Source organism: Lacerta agilis, chromosome 1 (assembly GCF_009819535.1).
Source record: "Lacerta agilis isolate rLacAgi1 chromosome 1, rLacAgi1.pri, whole genome shotgun sequence".
NCBI classification, from domain to species: domain Eukaryota; kingdom Metazoa; phylum Chordata; class Lepidosauria; order Squamata; family Lacertidae; genus Lacerta; species Lacerta agilis.
In genome coordinates this window covers 108,027,838-108,047,313 of record NC_046312.1, presented here as the reverse complement: position 1 = coordinate 108,047,313, position 19,476 = coordinate 108,027,838, and the positions used below count along the sequence as shown (strand labels likewise).

The following is a 19,476-nucleotide window of genomic DNA, read 5'->3' as shown; positions in this document are numbered from 1 at the left end:
CAGATCTTAACTTGTTGAAAGAGGAAGGTCTTTCAACAGAGACACTTTCTGTCTAATTTGTAACAGGAGGGAAATCCAAAGGTCTGGAATGGATCTTCTATTAAGATGGTATCTGCAAGATGCCCTCTCCTGCAGAGCAGAGCGATGGATTGGGTATAAGAGGGGCGAGACGATATGGCTTTGTTCCATTATCAATGTACAGCCTAAGAAAATCTGGCCACATTGGGCCTTTCAGGGAAAGTCAGGATCTAAAGATTTTAAAGGAAATATATATATATTTAGGGCAAGTGGACAATAATATTAGCATCACAACAGATTTGTAAGAGGCCCTTTGCAAAACCAAATCCTCATAGACTTAGGTTGTGATCCTGCTCCTGCTGAAGCAATCAGGGCCGGTGCATCCATTTAGGCGAACTAGGCAATTGCCTAGGGTGCCAAAATGGAGGGGGCGCTGGCCAGGCTTGGGCGGGATGGGCTAGCAGCAGCTTCTCCGCTGTAGCGGAGAGGTGCTGCTTGCCGCCTACACCACCCCCGGCTACCGCTAAAGCAGGCTTTGGCGGGGTGCGGGGTGCGGGAGGCAACAGAAGGTGGTTCGCCTGGGGCGCAAGAAGCCCTAGCACCGGTCCTGGAAGCAATCACAAGCCACCAGCAATCACAAGCCATTGACTTTAACAATGCAGAACTGCAGCCTTACTTAGAAACAAAACTTTGTGCATTATGCATCATCACCTGCACAGACATTGCACCAGATCATCAGAAAAGCAAGGTCATTTGAACTCACTGCTTTCTTCCTCTTCTCATGCTCCTCCAGGACGTGATTTGTTGGACTTACAGCTTCCATCTGAATGGCTTTGCCAAGTTTCCTGGGCACAGAACATAAAACATATACACCTGCTGCATTAACATTTGCCTTCCGAAACATTATTTGCTAGACAACCGCCGAGGGAAATGCAGTAAATATTCTCCATGCAATCCCAGAGCAGGCAATAAAAACTGCCATGTTGATTGTACAGGTTTTAAAACCCTCCCAGCTCTCAGTGGACTTTGAAAAATGGGCCAGACTGTACTTACTTGTGCAAATCGGAGGCAGATTTCATCCCTTCAGAAACACATTGCCAGGCACTGCAAATATAACTTAATGGAGACCAAACAAAAAAAGGGGGTGAGGGAGGAAAGGAAAAAGGAAATATAGTATACACATTTATTCTTCAACATGTCTGCTAAAAATCTGGCCTCAGACACAATTTGTTTTAACAGTTCTGCATGGAGATTTACATAGGATGCCATTTTGTGCAACTAACTGGGAATCAAACTCAATCCACAACAATTGTTTTGCAAGAGCAACTGCAGCTGTTTGGCAAGCCACTGTCACCTTAAAAACGCCGATGACTAGCCCTGTTACATATTGGGGGGGGGGGGAAGCTGTGTGGGGAGAATATCTTCTTTCAAATTCCTGGGAGTTTACCTTAGTGAAGACCTCACTTGGCAAATCAATACAACCCAGGTGGTTAGGAAGGCCCAACAGAGACCCCATTTCCTTAGGGTCTTGCGTAAGAACAATGTCAAACAAAAATTGATCTCCTCTTTCTACCGGTGTTCTTTCATACTGTATTACAGCGTGGTACGCTGGTTTGACAGCCACGGAAGGAAGTCCCTACAGAGGGTGGTGAATACAGCACATATCATGGGCTGTCCCCTGAGTCACTAGATGGCATCGCAGGACACCGCTGCCTCAGGAGAGCGAGTAAAATTCTCAGGGATGACTCACACCCCGGCCAGCACCTCTTTAATCTCCTACCTTCAGGCAGGAGATATAGAAGTATAGTCAGCTGCACCAACAGGTTAAATAACAGTTACAGGTAGGTAGCCGTGTTGGTCTGCCATAGTCAAAAAAATAAAAATAAAATTCCTTCCAGTAGCACCTTAGAGACCAACTAAGTTTGTTCTTAGTATGAGCTTTCATGTGCATGCACACTATCCGGGGGCTGTTGGGCTGCTGAATGGGGGGGGGGGGGAAATAGGACAGTAGTGCAATTGACTTCCGACAAGCACATAATAATAATAATAATAATAATAATAATAATAATAATAATAATAATAATATTTATTATTTGTACCCCGCCCATCTGGCTGGATTTCCCCAGCCACTCTGGGCGGCTTCCAACAGAAATCAAATACAAAAATATCAAACATTAAAAACTTCCCTAAAAAGGAAAACACAGAGTGCGAAAAAGACTGAGTGTATGGGGGGGGGGGGAGTGGGGCTCATTTAATTTCACTGCACACAGGTGGTTTGACAATAAAGGTTTGTTTGTTTGTTTAAACTTGTGCCAGTCATTTTAGAGAAAAGACAAACCTGGTTCCAGGGAACAGCTGCCCCATTCTATTAGATGTTGGGGATTCCACTGACCTCCCCCCCCCCGCAACACCCCATTCTATTGTTGAGAATGTGGCAGCAGCACCTGTGTATCAGCATCCCCTCAATACATATGCCTAGCTCAGAAGGCAGCGTAAGTATGGCTGCCAGGAAGGCAGACCTTTTGTTGAGCAAGGGGTTTCCATTGTTGGGCACAGAAGGGCAAAGGACCAGGTGCACTTCTGGAGCTCCATCTGCCATGGGAACCAATGGGAGCCCCATGTACTCCCAGGGCTCTGGACTACGACTTTCCATGACAAAGGAAAAAGAAAACCCCATCGGAGCAACTGGGGGCTGGGCGGGAAATGATGTCACTTACCTGACCTTCATTTTGCCCAACGCTTTGGTGAGCTTGTGGGCCAGTTTATCCAGCCCTTTGCCATATGTGATCTCCAAATCAGCCCTGCCAACAAGGAAACCAGAGGTCATGATGCAAGCAGCTCCTTGTATCTTGACAGCAATGACCTGTCATTTTGGAAATGTATTCTTACTCTTCCATGCTGACGCACAATTCACGTCACTCAGCAGTGCCATAACCACTCCTAAGTGCTCTGCTAATGCACCATCATGAATCTGTTATGTCCCGTTTGCCTTCAACATTCATGTAATTTACCCAAGAAAATTGTTTAGCAATAGGCCTACTCAGCCACTCTTGCTGGCTTTTATTAGAGTTTGATTTATCAATCAATGCTTTTCAAATGAGGGGTGTGGCAGGGCACGGATAGCAGAGAAACCGGAAGACGAGGCCGGCACGTAATTAAAAACAATGAGCTCAAATGACAAGCTTTCCAACTCTCTGGTGCAGAAATGGTGCATTAAGGTGAAATGTGTGCACAAATGGATCTGTTTTCTGCACTGGTTTATACATGTGCTGTACTTAAATCGACTTCTTACACATCATTCAATAGCATGCAATTAAATGTTCAAACTGACTTCACTGAAGTGCACTGTCTTTTGAGGTGAAATGAACATTGTATTTGTGCACTGCCTAATCTGCAATGGCTCATTCACACATACACCGTGCAGGCAATAACACTGGTTGCCAACACAGTGCCAGTGGGCACCAGTGAGCCCACCAGTGCCTTGTACGATGCCCTCAAAAAGGTCTCAGTAAATCTCCCTTCAAAAATCCACAATACACATGAGACTGTTTGCTCTTCCTGCTCCGCTCCTGCTTGCCCCAAGTCTCCTTAAACATGCCCACATTTGACTGAAGGTAATAATTTGGTTACTTCCATCCCTTCAGTTCTGAAGAAAGGAAGTGGTGCAAATAGCTTTTCTCTGGGAGTGTGGCGATGACTGATGTAGGTGCTTCCTTAGCTCCCATTGACCGAGGGATGGCATGCTCACACCATTTTGTGGTCCTATTTTCCAGCTCTTTAGATGCGGCAGCCATTTTGTGTTTAAGCCACATCCCCACTGCAGCCATTTTGTGGCTGGCACCCAAGGCACTTTCTCAAAATTCCAAAAAGGTTGGAGATCCCAGCATTAATCAAAGGGGCACAAAAAAAAAATTCAGAGGAGGCAACCATCGCTTGGTAGCAGAGTGCACACTTCATAGGCAGAAGTTTCCATTCTTTTCATTTCCATGTAAAAGAATCAGAACAGCTGATGATGCGGCTTATATGTTCACAAGGTAAATTTATTACCCACTGACGTGGCTTAATGTAGTTCATCTCATGACAAATGTCATATTTTATTATCCAAGTAGCATGGAAGTAATGATGATATCCCAAGCTTGTAAAAAAGGGAAGAGAATTGAGGGGTTTTTGTGCGTGCCTGAATTTCACTTGTTCTACTGCATAAGTGGTAAAGAATTTCATCATATTTAGAAAAGAATTACTTTCAAAAAGGTGTCTCCTAGAAAGGGGAGACTTGAGGTTTAAGATGCAAGGCAAATCTTCTATGGAATGGCAATTTCTCTTTGGAATGCACAGCTAATGAAATCCTTGCTCTCTACACAGAATATCTGACAGTAAAATGAATTAGGTTTTCAGGATGAAATAACAAGTTAGAGCTAAAAGCCTTCCTCCCAGCCTTCCCCCTTGGGTGAAATGTCTCTTAGTAAAACTTCCGAAACTCTGTTTGTGACTTTACAAAATCAATAGCAATTGCAGGAACAATATGACTGCTAAATCGGGGCACAATCCAGCAGAAGAAGGGAAGGGACAGTTAAGCAGGTGCTTAGACATGAAATCCAATTGAAATCAAGCGTTGTTCACTTTGTTCCATAAGGGGTTAGCTAGTCTTTGGGGGCTTCAGCCAATGTTTCCTTCAGTGGTGCAGGAGCTAACTGCTTCCCACACTGCTCCATAACACCGTGAGCCCTCCAAGCCCAGCTCCCCCTTTCCCCCAATGGATCCTTTCAGCAGCAACTGAAAGGACCTGAGAGAAGAAAAGCTGAGCTCCAGTGATATGCACCAAATGGGTTCAGAGAATGCACTCCCTCTCCTCCCAATTTTTTGGGCAGTGATTGACAGCCAACCTTCACTACTGAAAGGATCCCCTTATCACCTCTCATTTGGTAGCAGAGAAGATACTAGGGAGTCTGGAGCTACATTCAGGGATGGACTCTCTACATGGCAACTCTCTCAGTTGGCAAAATTTTACCAGCACTACTTGCCCTTTCAGGACATTTTGTGGGTGCAGATGTAGCCAATGTCGTCCCTTTGAGACATTGTGGGACTCCAAATCCCAACCAGCCCTTGCCAGCATGGTCATTGGTTAGAGATGAAGAGAGCTGGGAGTCCATTTGCAATCCTTGTCATTGGCAGGCTGGCTACTATTTTTAAACCTGGGAGACACCAGTAGTGCCTATATCAGGGGCCAGCAAACTTTTTCAGCAGGGGGCCGGTCCACTGTCCCTCAGACCTTGTGGGGGGCTGGACTATATTTTGGAGGGGGGGAATGAACGAATTCCTATGCCCACAAATAACCAGTCACCAGTCATACGTGCAGGATGTGGCTTTTGGCAATCCAATCAATGAAATCCAAAATTGTGGCCCTCAGGAAAGGAGCCTTTTGTTCTATTCTAGGCCTAATCGGGCCTAGATTAGGTGAATACCACCACCTGTTTCCACAAAAGAGAATCCTTTATCTCTGACCTGCATGACCTATCTATACCAGGTACAGGAAATAGGGATGACACCTCCATGATCCAATCAATGCCGGAATTTCCTTTGAGGCTTTTGTTTATGAGAGTATAAAAACTCCAGGCTTCAAAGCAACGATATTTCAGGATCTGGTTACTCAGTTCCACTATGAAATCATTTGCTGGATCACTTGTGCGGTTTCTGGCTCCCCAGATCCACCCTGTTGAGCATCACTTCATTGAAAATCACTTTGATGCACATCACTCCACTGAATTGCTTAGCTAGCCAGAGCTCAGGGGTTTGCCTCCCCTACTCTTCCCTTTCTATCTCTGGACCCTTGCCTGCTGAAGGTCCCCTCTTGCTTACAGGTGGCTCCACTGCAATCCATGTTAGTTTCACACTGGTTGGCCTGTCAGAACCAGTGCAAAAGTCTATTCTGGCTGGATCTAGACACATCAAAACAGCGTTGCAGTTAAATGCATTGCAAACTTTGTATGAGAAATCGTGTTAGCAAAAATGGAACTCCATAGCGCGATCTGGTGTCACAGTGTTAGAATGCATGTAAAGCAAATGCATTTTTTCTTTGCCAATGCAGCTGAGTCCTCTGATTAGGTTTACATAATCAAATGTGTGTCAGAACTGCAGGCAGACACATAGATCACAAACTGAACATTTCAATGAATGGGAAACTCCAGAAAGGCATCAGAGGAAGCTGCTGTTGTTCAAGCCAAGTAGGTCTAGTGGTTCCCGCCAAATATCCTCTCCACTGTAGTTGCCGTGCAGGTGATTTTCTCCAGGTTAACCAATGTGCATAATGGACTGGGTAAGCGCAAGCCTAATGAATCCCTGGAACTTCTTCCTTATCAAATGCAAACAGATAGCTCTATTTAAGGATGACCTGGTCATAGGGCAGTGACAGTATGGTAACCTCCAGCAAACTCCTTTTCACAGTAACTGGATGAAGCCTCCATTTATATTTTCCTGTGAAACGCCTTCCCCTTTCTGCATAAAGAACATCCCAATCACACGGCCATGAGTTCTAACTGCTCAGAGACCTTGGGGGACATTCTGCCACAAGGTGTCAGGAAACGTGTGTTGATATGTGTGCAATGGCCCAGTTGTTGTTCAGTCGTTCAGTCTTGTCCGACTCTTCGTGACCCCATGGACCAGAGCACGCCAGGCACCCCTGTCCTCCACTGCCTTCCGCAGTTTGGCCAAACTCATGCCAGTCGCTTCGAGAACACTGTCCAACCATCTCATCCTCTGTTGTCCCCTTCTCCTTGTGCCCTCCATCTTTCCCAACATCAGGGTCTTTTCCAGGGAGTCTTCTCTTCTCATGAGGTGGACAAAGTACTGGAGCCTCAACTTCAGGATCTGCCCTTCCAGTGAGCACTCAGGGCTGATTTCTTTAAGGATGGATAAGTTTGATCTTTTTGCAGTCCATGGGACTCTCAAGAGTCTCCTCCAGCACCATAATTCAAAAGCATCAATTCTTCGGAGATCAGTCTTCCATACATTACTACTGGGAAAACCATAGCTTTAACTATACGGACCTTTTTTGGCAAAGTGATGTCTCTGCTTTTTAAGATGCAATGGCCCAATACCTGAGTTAATTAACATTTAATGTCCTGTCCACCCAGCCCTGTCATCAATGAATTACCTTCTGCGTTAAGAGCTAAAGTCCATATGAGGGACTCTTTCCTATAACAGGGCACCTCTCAGTCTGCACTGCATTTAAGTTATTTGGGATCATCCAGTAGACTGCTCCACACCACCCTTTTTCAAGGGTGCTTCTCCAACACTTCGGGTGTCAGCAGGAGCAAAGTATTACCATCCCCATTCCCTACTCTTGCCTCTTCCCCCTTCCCAGCCATGCTTGTTGCTTTTATTTTGGGTTAGTCAGGACTCTTGTGGGAGGCAAAAGCCAGTGTTGCTCCAGAAGCACAAGTCTTTTTTTTTTTTTTAAATAACCGTATTTGCTGCATTCAAGGGAATCCAGGGTAAAATTGGACTCTGCACAATCTATAAAGGCTTGCCTGCTTTAGGTCAAGGCAAAAAGTTCACACCTAACATTAAACTATGGTTTCGTGTCATGGGGATGAGCTGCAGCGAGCTTTGGGCTTGCAAACTCCTCACCCCCCACTTCTCACTGGTGTAGCTTGCAAGGGGATCAGCAGCTTCTACTTCTGTTTTAGATTAACCACAGTTTAGGGTTTGGACAGCATGCTAAACTCCTGTTAATATTAACAGTGGTTTGTTGAAACATACCATGGCTTCACGTTGGCATGTTATGGTTAACTATAGTTATGGTTACCCACAGTTCACCTGGTTCAGATGACATAGCAACCTGTGCTTAACCAAAAAGGGGCAAAGCTTTCAAATTCATCTGTGTGGCTGTCCTGAAGGAGGAGGCACATAAACCCAAGGTTCCCCTAGACTACTTGTCTCAATCATGCAAAAACTACGGTTTAGGGTTACATCCAAATCAGCTCATCGTCAGCCAAAGGAAGAAAATCCACGTACTGTATATGCTACCTTGAAGCTGGTCCTTGCTATTAGACCTTTTATCCACTCCCCTTTTTCACATTCCAGCAGCTACCCTAGTAATTACTGGATGAGCAAGTTATATTTCAAGTGGCATCAGACCAAGCCTTATAGAAACTGTTCAAACATGCAGGGAGGAAATGATAAGCAGCCTTGCATTATAGAAGTCTGTTCCGGAGAACAATAACTCTCTCCCCGCTCCCTCCACCAGCACACACATACCATTTGGAGAAAATAATTTGCCATCTGAGCAAACAAGGGAGATTGAAGTCCACCAGGTTGAGGGAACACGTACATACCTCTGCTGAAGAATAGACATGAGTTGCTTGCAGAAATTATCTCCATTTTTGGAAAATCTTTTCAGATCTTGATATGCCCTGTCATACTGAAAACACAAGACACAGACTTGTTTACAGGCTTTAGCCTAAGGTTTGGGCAACATTTCAGGTCTGCACTTGTTCTGCCTGCCACAGGAAAAGAAAAGAGAGTAGGAAGCAGGTGTGCTGCTTGTGTGGGAAGAGAATGAGTATTCGCAGTAGCAAAGGTTTGCCTTTTATTTTCCATCACTGAATGGGGCGTGCAAAGTGATTGCATACTTTTTAGCCAGAAAACCAGCTGATGATAATGTGCAAGATCCTTAGATACTCCTGTATTATTATTATTATTACTATTACTATTACCATTACTAAAAAAAACAGGTAGAAGTTCCCGGAGGATGGATTGCAACTTCTCCCTGAAATCTAGCCAAAATCTCCACCCAACAGAAATTATATCCACACGCAGGGAGGAGACCTTTACAAAATCAACAGTTTCTGTAGCACCCACACATCTACACACCCTGTCTGGCATTGAGAGATCTCACACGGCTTAAATAAAACAGTTCTCAGGGTTCATTTTGTTTTCCATTCCCAATTCCATCATCCCATGCAAACATTGTGCCAGATCAAAGCCCATATGGAAGTGTTTCCATTATAATGCACTCGCAGGACTGAAAAAGAAATAATGGAGATAACCTGTGCTACTCTCCTTTCCCCTGCCAATTTGGGGAAAGGCCAGTGTCTGGAGGGTGGATGGGGCTGTAGCTCAGTCTTAGCTTTGCATCCAGAAGATTCCAGAGACAGTCCCTGGCATTTCCAGGTAGGACTAGAAAGGACATCTGCTGGAAGCCTTGAAAGCTCCTATGTTGTCAATCTTGAGATAGAAGGACCCATGGCCCAGTAGAAAGCAGCTGCCTATTTGGTGTGCTAGGTTTCCTCACTTGCACAAAGCATTCTTGGGAATGCCAGCTTGCTCATTCAGATCTCTCTGCAAGCCAATGTCCAGTTTGTGATTAGGCAAGTCACTATTTTGAAGAAGCTCCTCTGCAACGCAATGCTCCCCTTTCTCTTGGCAAGCCAGAAGTGGAAGGTCACTCTCCCAATGCTGCTATGGATCGCCTCCTTTAATATAGTTTCACCGAACATTTTTAAAAAGGAGGCTGTCCACAAAAATGTGGCCGGAGATGCTCTCTGCCTCAACTGCAGGTGTTTTGCAAAGGGTGGAGGAGCTGCGGGGAGGAAGGGATCAGGATTTCACAAGAAAAGGCTTTTTTTTTTGTTCGAGGGAAGCACTGCACCTCCTGACATAGCCCTTTGTGAAAAGCATGCTCTATGACAATTCAGCACAGACCCATTCATTATACCAGTAGTGTTCAACATTCACAACCACTACTGCATATAGCCTGCTATTTCATTATGCTATTTCACTGGTTTCATTCAACATAGTGCTAAGGTGAACATTCTGGCAGTGCGAGGATTTTTCCTAGCATGACAGAACCATTTCCCTCCTGCAGTCCTGGCATTCCCGCTAAATGTGTTCTGGGTTCCCCCTCGACAAGCCTCCTCAGCAGATGTGGGGATGACAAAGGGCATGTGCATAGCGAGAGGAGTGGTGGGGGGAACATACCTTCCAACATTTCTCCAATGAAAATAGGGACATCAATAATAAACAATAATAATAATAATAATAATAATAATAATAATAATAATAATAATAATAAACCCTGCCCATCTTACTGGGTTGTCACAGCCACTCTAGGCGGAATCCAACATATAAATAATAATAATAAAACATTTAAGAACTTCCTTCTACAGAGCTGCCTTCAGATGTCTTCTAAAGGTTGTATTTCCTTGGCTCGGGGTTCGCAAAACTGCATACCGCCTCCCACCCCCCACCCCCAATGAAAATAGGGACGTCCTAAAGAAAAACAGGGCGTTCTGGGATCAAATCAGAAACTGAGATGGCTTCTGTATATCTGGGACTGTCCCTGGAAAATAGGGACACTTACGAGGGTCCCGGAGAATCGCCTTGGGCTCATCTTACATGCAGAAACTCACAAAGACAGTTTTCTGAAAACGGATGACCAATACCCCCCAACAACCATACCATGTCATAATGAAATGTTTAAATATTTCTTTGATTGACCTTGAATCTTCCTGCTACACTTGCCATCCTATCCTGCCACACCCTTTGAGAACCACTGTGCCAGTGCATAGAGTCTGTTGACCACTACCCTATATTAATTTTAGTACCGCTATGAGAAATACTGTATTTAACCTGAGGATTGTCATTTGTCCAGTTTTAACTTTAATTTATTTGAATTTATTTTGGGGGGGCATTTTAATCGACTGATTGCTTGTTTTTATGCATATTGTATTATTTATATGATGTTAGCCCTCTGAGCCTGGCTCCGGCCAGGGTACAAATAAAAAATCATCATCATCATCATCATGCCTTTCCTCCCAAAGTGACCAAAGACAGAGCTAACAGCTGCTATAAAATATTATTATTGCTTTCATTAGTTATAATTGTCATGCTGGTAATAGCCTACAAGGAATGTTTACCCAGCGATTTATTTCCTAGGCATTATGGTAACTTTGCTCTTTCTTAGAGTTTTTATATATATATATATAAAATTATGTCAAATCCAAAGAAGCAGATTTTGCAGCAGAAACTTCTGCTGGCTCGCTCCCAGTTCTCCTGCTGTGCAAGATGCAGCTTGCTAGAAGCAGCAGCCATATTAATATTTTATATCGGATGTTAAATCTTTGCAAGGCATCGGCACTCACTGACGAAGCTCAGCTGTACAAAACAACAAAACAACAGCACTTGGAGCAATTCCCCCCGCGCACGCACACATAATGGATGCACAGCAAGCCTGGAACTGCAAGCGGTCCTGCCATCTCTTAACAGAGGCAAAGGAAACAAAATGCTTGCTCGAATCCTTGGTAGATGTTGATGGATCAACATGCGCAAGGCATCCAGCGGCCACGTGAACATTATCCCTAGGTTGGTGTGCGGTTTGCTGGTTTGTATTTGAACGCAGCTGTACAGAAGTGCGGGTCTTGGGGGCGGGACTGGCTGCAGTGGGGAACTGTGCTCCTCTCCAGTGGTGTAGAATGAGGGGCACCGGGGGCAGTTGCCCCAGGTGCAAAATTGTTAAGAGTGCCAAATTTCAACACCCAGTGCTGCCTCAATAGAGCGTCCATTCCTGGGCTCCAGACAACGGATCAACTCTTCTTAGTGCTGCGGCTGAGATCTCCCAGGTGATGTGGATGCCATTGGGCAGTTGAATGTGCATGCATACTCCATCTGTTTCCCTCCTTCGCACGCACCCCCTCAGCATGGCCCCGGGCTCAAGCAACCCACACTATGCCACTGCTCCTCTCTTTAATTGCATGCTGTGTTCCTGATCAAAACCATCCTCTCTGCACTGTTTTCCTCCCCTCAATCTTCTGTTTAGTCAGAAGCAGATCCCATTGCGTTCCAGTGGGGCTCACTCCCAAGAAAGTGTGTTTACGATTGCAGCCCTGAACTTACAGTTATATATCTTGTCTATATCCCTGTGTCTCCATAGATGGTTCAGAGGAGACAATTTCATGTGACTTATTTATGTCCTTATTTTTGATAACTCACGTTGATGGAGCATAGGGCCTCCGATTCTCAGGGTCGTAGGTTCGAGCCCCATGTTAGGCAAAAAGACTCCTGCATTGGGCTTCCGGTTTGGTGCCGGATAATGGCGGAGTGGAGCTGAGTCAGTTCCAGTCCCCGGGGGGTTTTAGGGGTCTCCTTGTCTGCGCCAAGGGCCCCTTAAAGCCACGGGAAGAGCGTCCCGTGGACCGCGGCCTCGTGGGTCCCAGACGTGCCGTCTCTGCTCTTGATTGACCCTCGTAAGGGGGGAAAATCAAGCGAGCGGAGCTACCGACACGGGACTGGAGAGGCGGATGCACCCCCCCGGGAGATCAAAGCAGCAATTCTGCCAGACCTGAGCACCAAGCTTTTCCTGCTAACTTCAAAGAAAAAAGAAGAACCCCGGCTGCTGTAAGTGTGGGACTAATTGGATTTACATTTGAATAATTGGCAACCGGGAGGGATGTTAAAAGGAAGCCCGTCCCTCTCCTTTGTTGTGCAGAGGAGGTAATTAAGCTTCAAGCGGCTGCAGCTGCATCACTAGACACAATGTTGCTACGAAGCACTTTGACAGAGAAAATGGATTAAATCCCAATTTGAGGGATTGAAGATTTTGGAAATATCTCTTCTGTGGCTTTTGGAATTAATTTTGGCACCCTGTCTCAGGGAAAATGGCGCTGGAAAACTAATACGCAAGATGGAAAATTACTGACATTTGACACCCTTTGTTTTCTCCAACCATGCTTGCTTTCGCTTTTAAACTGATTCTAGATCCGGGTATTACCCAGGAACAAAGAACAATCCTTCTGCAATTGGAGTTTGTGAATCGGAAAATGGACTGGTTAGGACGTAATTTCAAAGAAATTTGTTGTGGAGCAGGAGAGACCAGCCAGATCTGGGAAAATTTTGATAATTTGGAAGTAGACTTCTCCAGGGAATTGGGGGAGGTGCTGGAGAAATGGGACGAATTGATTCAGCAACCCCAGGTAAATGGACGGCCCTGGTGTAGTGAGAAACACAGGGCTGATGTTTTGACTGGAGCTACGAGATTCAGTCTCTGGAGTGGGAGTCCAGAGATGAAGCTGAGAAGATTTTTGAAGACACAAGTGGAAGGAAACCAAAATTGCGAAATGGAGTTGCTGGGAGAGGAGAGCTGGTGCCTCTTGAGGCGCCCAAGGAGGAGATTTATAAATTTTAAGATGATACTGAACAAGGACAATAGAGGGAAATGTAAAGATGAATGGTGGGGGGGCATGGGAGAGAGCAGAAAAATGGTGAGAAGGGGAATAGGGTGAAAATGATAAAAATTGAATTAGGATGGATTTATGGTACCCTGAAGATAGTGTGTTAAGATTTTAGGATTTTGATGTTAAGTTTTAAGATTTTGATGTTACGATTTTGGGAATTTTGAATTAGTGAAGAGATATGTAACTGATTAATAGCAGCAGCTCAAGTGAAAAGAAGTATAAGATTGATTTAAGAATTATTTCATGATACTATAAGATGTTAAGTTTTTATGATATTATAAAAGGTTGGATAATGAATTGTAATGTTAAAAATGGATGTTACCAAAGTATATTAGTATTGAAGGCAGAGGAGGGAAAGCGGGGGAGGTCCCTTTAGAAGATCAGAAACTAGATTTTGTTAAGTAGAAAGAGATAGATTGGTGTTCCAGTTTAGGTATGTATTGGTTTTGGTTTTGTTTTAATTGTTTTCTTTGTCGATTGTATTTATGTAATGTGTTTTTTATTGTGTTAATGTTGGTGTTTATGTTATGTTATGTGTTTCTCTTGTTTTATTGGAAAATAATAAAAATCTTATAAAAAAAAAAAAAACAAAAAGACTCCTGCATTGCAGGGGGGTTGGGCTAGATGGCCCTTGGGGTCCCTTCCTACTCAACAATTCTATTATTATTCTTTCTCAGCTTCTCACATCCATCTTTGGATATACACCTCTTTTAAGTTCTCCCCATGGTTTTCTGTTGCATATTTATCCACCTTTGCCCTCAGATTGGCTTTTCCTCTAAGAAAACTCCCCATTTTATTCTCACATCAGCACTGCAAAGTAATGACTGGCTCAAGGTAACCCAGTAAGATTCACAACCAAAGGAGGATTTAAACTTGCTCCAGGGAAGTGTGTGTCACTTGGCCTGCTTCTCTGTTCCAATCCACGTTACAGCTTCCGAACCGAACTCAAGGAAACCATTCAAATGATCAGGCATCACTTAAGACTAACATTTGAGTAGAGATAATCAGCAACAGGAGGCCTTGGGGCCAAATCTGGTCCTTTGAAAATGACAAGCTGCCTAGCTTTGCAAGCGGTGTGCAGGAGTGGGGTACTTGTGGCTCTGGCAACAGCACATGCCCACAATCCACTCCCAGGGCAGGGTGGGAATGCAACAACAAATATATAAAACTGCCCTGCTGCAAAATAGCAGAAACAGCAACTTAACTCCACCCAGCAGCTTTCTCTGCCTTCCAGTTTCTGACCAGGATACGACGAGACCCCTGCCACCCTCGAAACTCAGTTAGGTCAGTCTAGCATCCTTGGCTACTCTTCGAGCTTTGCTAGGCCTCTGTCCAGAAAGCCGGTACCACATCTGCGAGGCTGGGAAGAGGAATCTTGAAGAAGCCATTGGGGTGTATGCGTGTTGCATTGCCAGCAAAGCACTTTGGAAGATCAATGTCACAGCTCAAGGGCAGGCAGACACCAAGCCTGCAGAAAAATCACTCCCTCTCTCTGATGTAGACCACCAGCCAGGTATTCTTCAGTGGCTGTGAATGATGAGTTCATTGTGGCCCCCAAACCCCACATATACTAAGCTGAGAGAGAGGCGGGGGGCTATGAATGGAATAAGAGGTTACTCACTGTGCAGCCTTCCAGTGGGTTCTTCATTCTGAACTGCCGGATTCTGCTCTCGTATTTCTGCCTCTGCCCTAACTTGTCCGCTTGGAATTCTAGGAGGCTGGAAGTTCCATGGCAATCAAGCCGGTGTGTCAGCCAAGCAGCTAATTAAGGGACTAACCCTGCAGCTGATTTCATCCCAGCCACTTCCTGGTAATTCAAACAAGATCCAGAGCCCCTCAAACAATCGTATATAGCAGGCACGTCCAACAGGTAGATCACTGGACGTCTGTGGTAGATCACTGGCTCCCCCCCAAAAGCTCAACATTTTAGACCTGAACCCCTTAAAAATGGGCCTTCCTCCTCCTTAAAAAAAGCTCAACAACCTGAACCCCCCAAAAGGGGGTAGATCACTGGCAGTTTTTAACTCTGTGAGATGTCAGTGTTTTGGGAGTTGGCCACCCCTGGTATATAGCAAGGTGACCAACTGTTATTGCCCCTTGCCTTGTTTTTCTGTTAATGCATTTACAAAATGTTTTGAAATTCTTTATGAATTCATTAATAATAAACCAGGCTTAACTTTTAGCAAATGTTTTGCTACTTGGGTTTGACTGGTCATCTGTACCACATAGTTAGGGTTGCCATACATCTGGAATTTCCATGTGAAAATAGCGGCTGGGAGAAAGTTTTAGGAAATGGGATTTTGAGATTGATTGCCTAACAAAAGCCCAACAACTTTGTGTTTCATTTCCCCAAAAAAGCTTAACAAATTTTGTGTGCTGAATTTTACTTATAGAAATGTGGCAACCCTATGACTGCACTAATGGGACACAGTTGTGGTGTTCATAAAGGGCTCCGGCGTGGTGCTGTTATAGGCTAGGGCTGGTGAGACTGGGTTCAAATTCCCAGCCATGAAACTGTTGGAGATTCATTCCCTGTGTCTGCAGTCATGGGATCGTTATCTATCACATGACGGTATATGTTTTCATTCCACAAAGTGGGAAGTGACGGAGACAGGATGTTTGTGTTACTGGGTTCCGTGAAGTGGGACTATTGTCCTTTGTTCTCTCCTCTTTGCTGTCTGATGCTAGAGAGTGAGGGAGCCATGTTGCAGTACTCCGTGTGTGTTAATATGTAAATAAAGTAGATTAGCCAAAATGCTGAGTTGCTGAGGTCTGCTATGCATGCTGTGAAGACTCTGCAGATCCCCAAGTGTGCTGATGCTTCTTGGTATCAGTCGCTGTGATGTTTGGGCAGCAAAAGCCTTTGAAGCTCCCCAACGACCGACCAGGAGGGAGAGAACATGCCAGCCGGGCATGTGTCTCTGCCAGGGTCCTACACAAGAGTAGGACGCTCCTGTGAACAGAAACTCACTAAGTGACCTTGGGCCAGCTGCATATCTCAGGCTGAACTACCTTGTACACCTGTAGTGTGGATCAAAGGGAATGGATTTTTTTTGGGGGGGGGGGGCTCACTAAGTGTGTTGACAGAAGGGTGCTATCAACTTTTTTTTTTTTTTGCTTGCTCTCTTGTTTCTTGAACATTAGGTCCAAGTCTCTCCCTCCAGCTCCAAAGCTTCTCACCCTGCCAAAACAAAAGATCAATTTCACCTTTCTGCAGAATGGGTGCAAGAATCACACAAGTTCCAGCTACGGATGGATTTAAGGGGAAGAGTGTCTGCCACTGTGCCTGCCACTGCTCCCGCCTCCACCACCATGACCTGAAGATGCCCTGGTGCACTGAAGGCAGTGGGGGAGAAAAAAGGAGGTCAGAGAGGAGCGGGAAGTGGCGGCAGCAGCAGCCGCCGCCGCCGCCACCCTGTTCTTACCAGGTGACAACCATGGATGACAAGTGAAAGAGGCAGGGAGCAGCTGTTCCAGGTTCAGTGCCTGGCATCTCCAGGGTCTCAGGAAGCTGGTGATGTGAAAGGTTTTGGCCTTAGATGCCAGAGAGCAACTTCCCATCAGACAAGGGCGAGATGTAAACAGACATATACCGTATTTTCGCGCCATAAGGCGCACCGGACCATAGGGCGCACCTCGTTTTTATAGGAGGAAACAAGAAAAAAAATGTTTTTTTCTGGTTTTCCTCCTCTAAAAGCCCTTGGTTTTTTGAGGATCAGCTAAAAGTTTTGCAGCTTTTTTGCAAAGGGAAAAACCCTGTTTTTTTGAGGATCAGCTAAAGGTTTTGCAGGGGTTTTTTTTGCAAAGGAGGAAAAGCAAAGCTCCTTTTGCAAAGGGGGGAAAGCAAAGAGGAAAAGCCCCATTTTTATGGGGTTAAACTCACATTTCTGCAGTTTAAGGAAAGGGAGCCTTTTCTACAGTTTCCAGACAGATAATCTAATCAGCTAGTCACATGTTGCTGGGGAAACAAACAACCTTCCTCTGCAGCACATTCAACAAAGGAGGGCGGGGCTGAAAGGGAGCTGGGGACTCTTATCTCTCTCCTGATCTCTTGCTGATCAGCTGCTGAGCGGGGTCCTTTCAACACCCCCTTTTCTCTTTGTAAAATAAAAAGCATGATCCTCTTTTGGCCCCTGGGCAATTCAGCTCCAGGGACCACCATTCGTTCCATAAGACGCACAGATATTTCCCCTTACTTTTTAGGAGGAAAAAAGTGTGTCTTATGGAGCGAAAAATACGGTAGTATAAGGCGATGGACACACACTGCAAAGAAGGCAAGTAAAGAGGCCTAATACTTTAGTGTTTATTATGAAAGTGTTTTCAAATCAAAATTCACAATATTGATTGGATCCAAATATTCCAGGAAGAATGTTAATTTTTCATATTTAAAAGGGGGGGGGGGGGAGAAACCCAGAAGCAAAATCCAAGGCTAAAACACAGTGCTGTATTTCTGACAGTGAAAGATACCAGTAAGTTATAGTTCAAAGAGTTCCTCAAACGGTTGGATTGTCTTGAAAACACAGGTGGAAAATTGCACCATTTTGTCCTGACCTGACCTGCTGAAGGTAACCACCATGCAGAGCACACAAATGTGGCTACTATTTTCAGTATTTAGAAATTTGCAGGGAGATAGAAAAACACCCTCTTGTGTATCAAACCAGCGTGTACCGTTCTCCTTTGAGATGATTCTCATTACCAGTGGTCCTAGTCAACCTACACATCACTAAAGCCCTAGGCTAAAATTAAGGCCAAAATAAATACTATCAAAATACACGTACCCCCGCCTGCCCTCCATTTAAGTATGTGGAGGCTATTTCCTAAGTGTATAACTTTATACAAGCAGATCAGTTGCTTCAGTTTCTCTGTCATTACAACTGGAACTCCCTTGTAAGGAAAAAATGTGCTAAGTAACTTTTCAATAAATAAACAAATAAATACAACTATTTTTTAAAAGGAGAAGCTAAAAAATATGGGCAGTTTTAGCAACGTCCCAGTAGAATCCAAACAAACCAAATAGCACTCAAGTCATGCCTAAGTGCAATCAGAATATTTTCGAAGTTTTGATTTGTGATTTCAAGGCAACTCCATTTATTAAACACTGCGGGTTTCGAGTATTTTGGTCATTCTCACAGTGGCTACACAGAACTGTTGTAATTTTATTATTTGACAAGAGGATTCAGTAATGAATACAGGAGGAAATATAACACCAGGCAGCCTTTAAATAAAAATAAATATAAAACAATTGGGAGGAGGGAGCAAATAAAGAAATCCCATCTTCTTCTCATTTGTGGGAACTACAGAAAGCCGAAATTAATGGTGTATGAGTTTGGGGAGATGAGAAATATGGACTTCAATAGCCCTATATTCAGAACCCTCTACCATACACTGCAAAAGGGAATGGCAGAAGAAGAAGGTCGACCTGAACCACCAGAATACCGTGTAACCTATGCCTTCATATGTATAATGTAAAGACATTCAAAACAAGCTGGCATTGGGTTACACAACTATCTGCCCATAGTTTATTGCAAAATACAGCACGCTCACACCTATGCACACACACACACGCAGGCACACACAATAATTTTATTGTTTGTTGCAACACGCTCCGTTCCAGTAGCAGAATGACTTGAAAGGAAAGGTGCATTAATTGATAAAAGAACCACCATGATCACTCCATGGCTTGATATTGTCACTTTTTTGATTATGTGTGAAGATTGGCGATTACCCCCTTCTTTCCCTACAGTCCCAAATCTAAGCTTTCGGGGTTTATATGCTCATTAGTTCCTTGCAAGTTACAACAGCAACCTTCACATGGCAGCTGTTAAGGAAGAAACCAGCTTCGCTGAATGACAGCAGGAAAGGGGGAGAATGTGCCGTCCAAATGCTTCCTAAAGGAAGCTAAGATTTCTGTGCACACCGTTTGCTCTCGTTTAGCAACCCATCTGCAATATCTCCCCCATAAACAAACTCTGGGCTAGTTCACAGATGGTACTGGCAGATAGACTATGGAAATGGCAGGGTACAGGGGGGTGAGCTTGGGAATCATGTTCCTTTCTCTCCCTTGTATACAGCAGGGATAGCTGGCATGTTCCCTGTTCCCTTCAGCCCAGCATGGCCAGTCATCAGGGATGATGGGAAATGTAGTCCTGCCGCATCTCTCAGATACCACTCTTGCCAATTCTTGGTATAGGAGCTTAAATATCAGCTAGGGTTTAGACATGTCGGCATC

The 19,476-nt window shown here is 44.6% G+C and overlaps 1 protein-coding gene across 3 annotated transcripts in view; it reads right to left on the bottom strand.

Annotated features, from left to right (window-relative positions):
* NOSTRIN (nitric oxide synthase trafficking) overlaps window positions 1-14,999 on the bottom strand; it is a 32,999-nt gene extending 18,000 nt beyond the window's left edge. For 2 of the 3 annotated variants that reach the window (XM_033166530.1, XM_033166539.1), the window contains exons 1-5: window positions 14,869-14,999; window positions 8,352-8,437; window positions 2,736-2,819; window positions 1,072-1,134; window positions 782-863 (exon numbers count right to left, since the gene is read on the bottom strand). In XM_033166530.1, the coding sequence (XP_033022421.1) occupies window positions 782-863; window positions 1,072-1,134; window positions 2,736-2,819; window positions 8,352-8,437; window positions 14,869-14,895 (342 nt within the window). In that variant the 5' untranslated portion in view covers window positions 14,896-14,999. Of the gene's footprint in view, window positions 1-781; window positions 864-1,071; window positions 1,135-2,735; window positions 2,820-3,768; window positions 3,788-8,351; window positions 8,438-14,868 lie in introns of those variants that run through there. The other variant, XM_033166548.1, reaches the window with a different exon arrangement.
* Window positions 15,000-19,476: the final 4,477 nt, after the last annotated feature.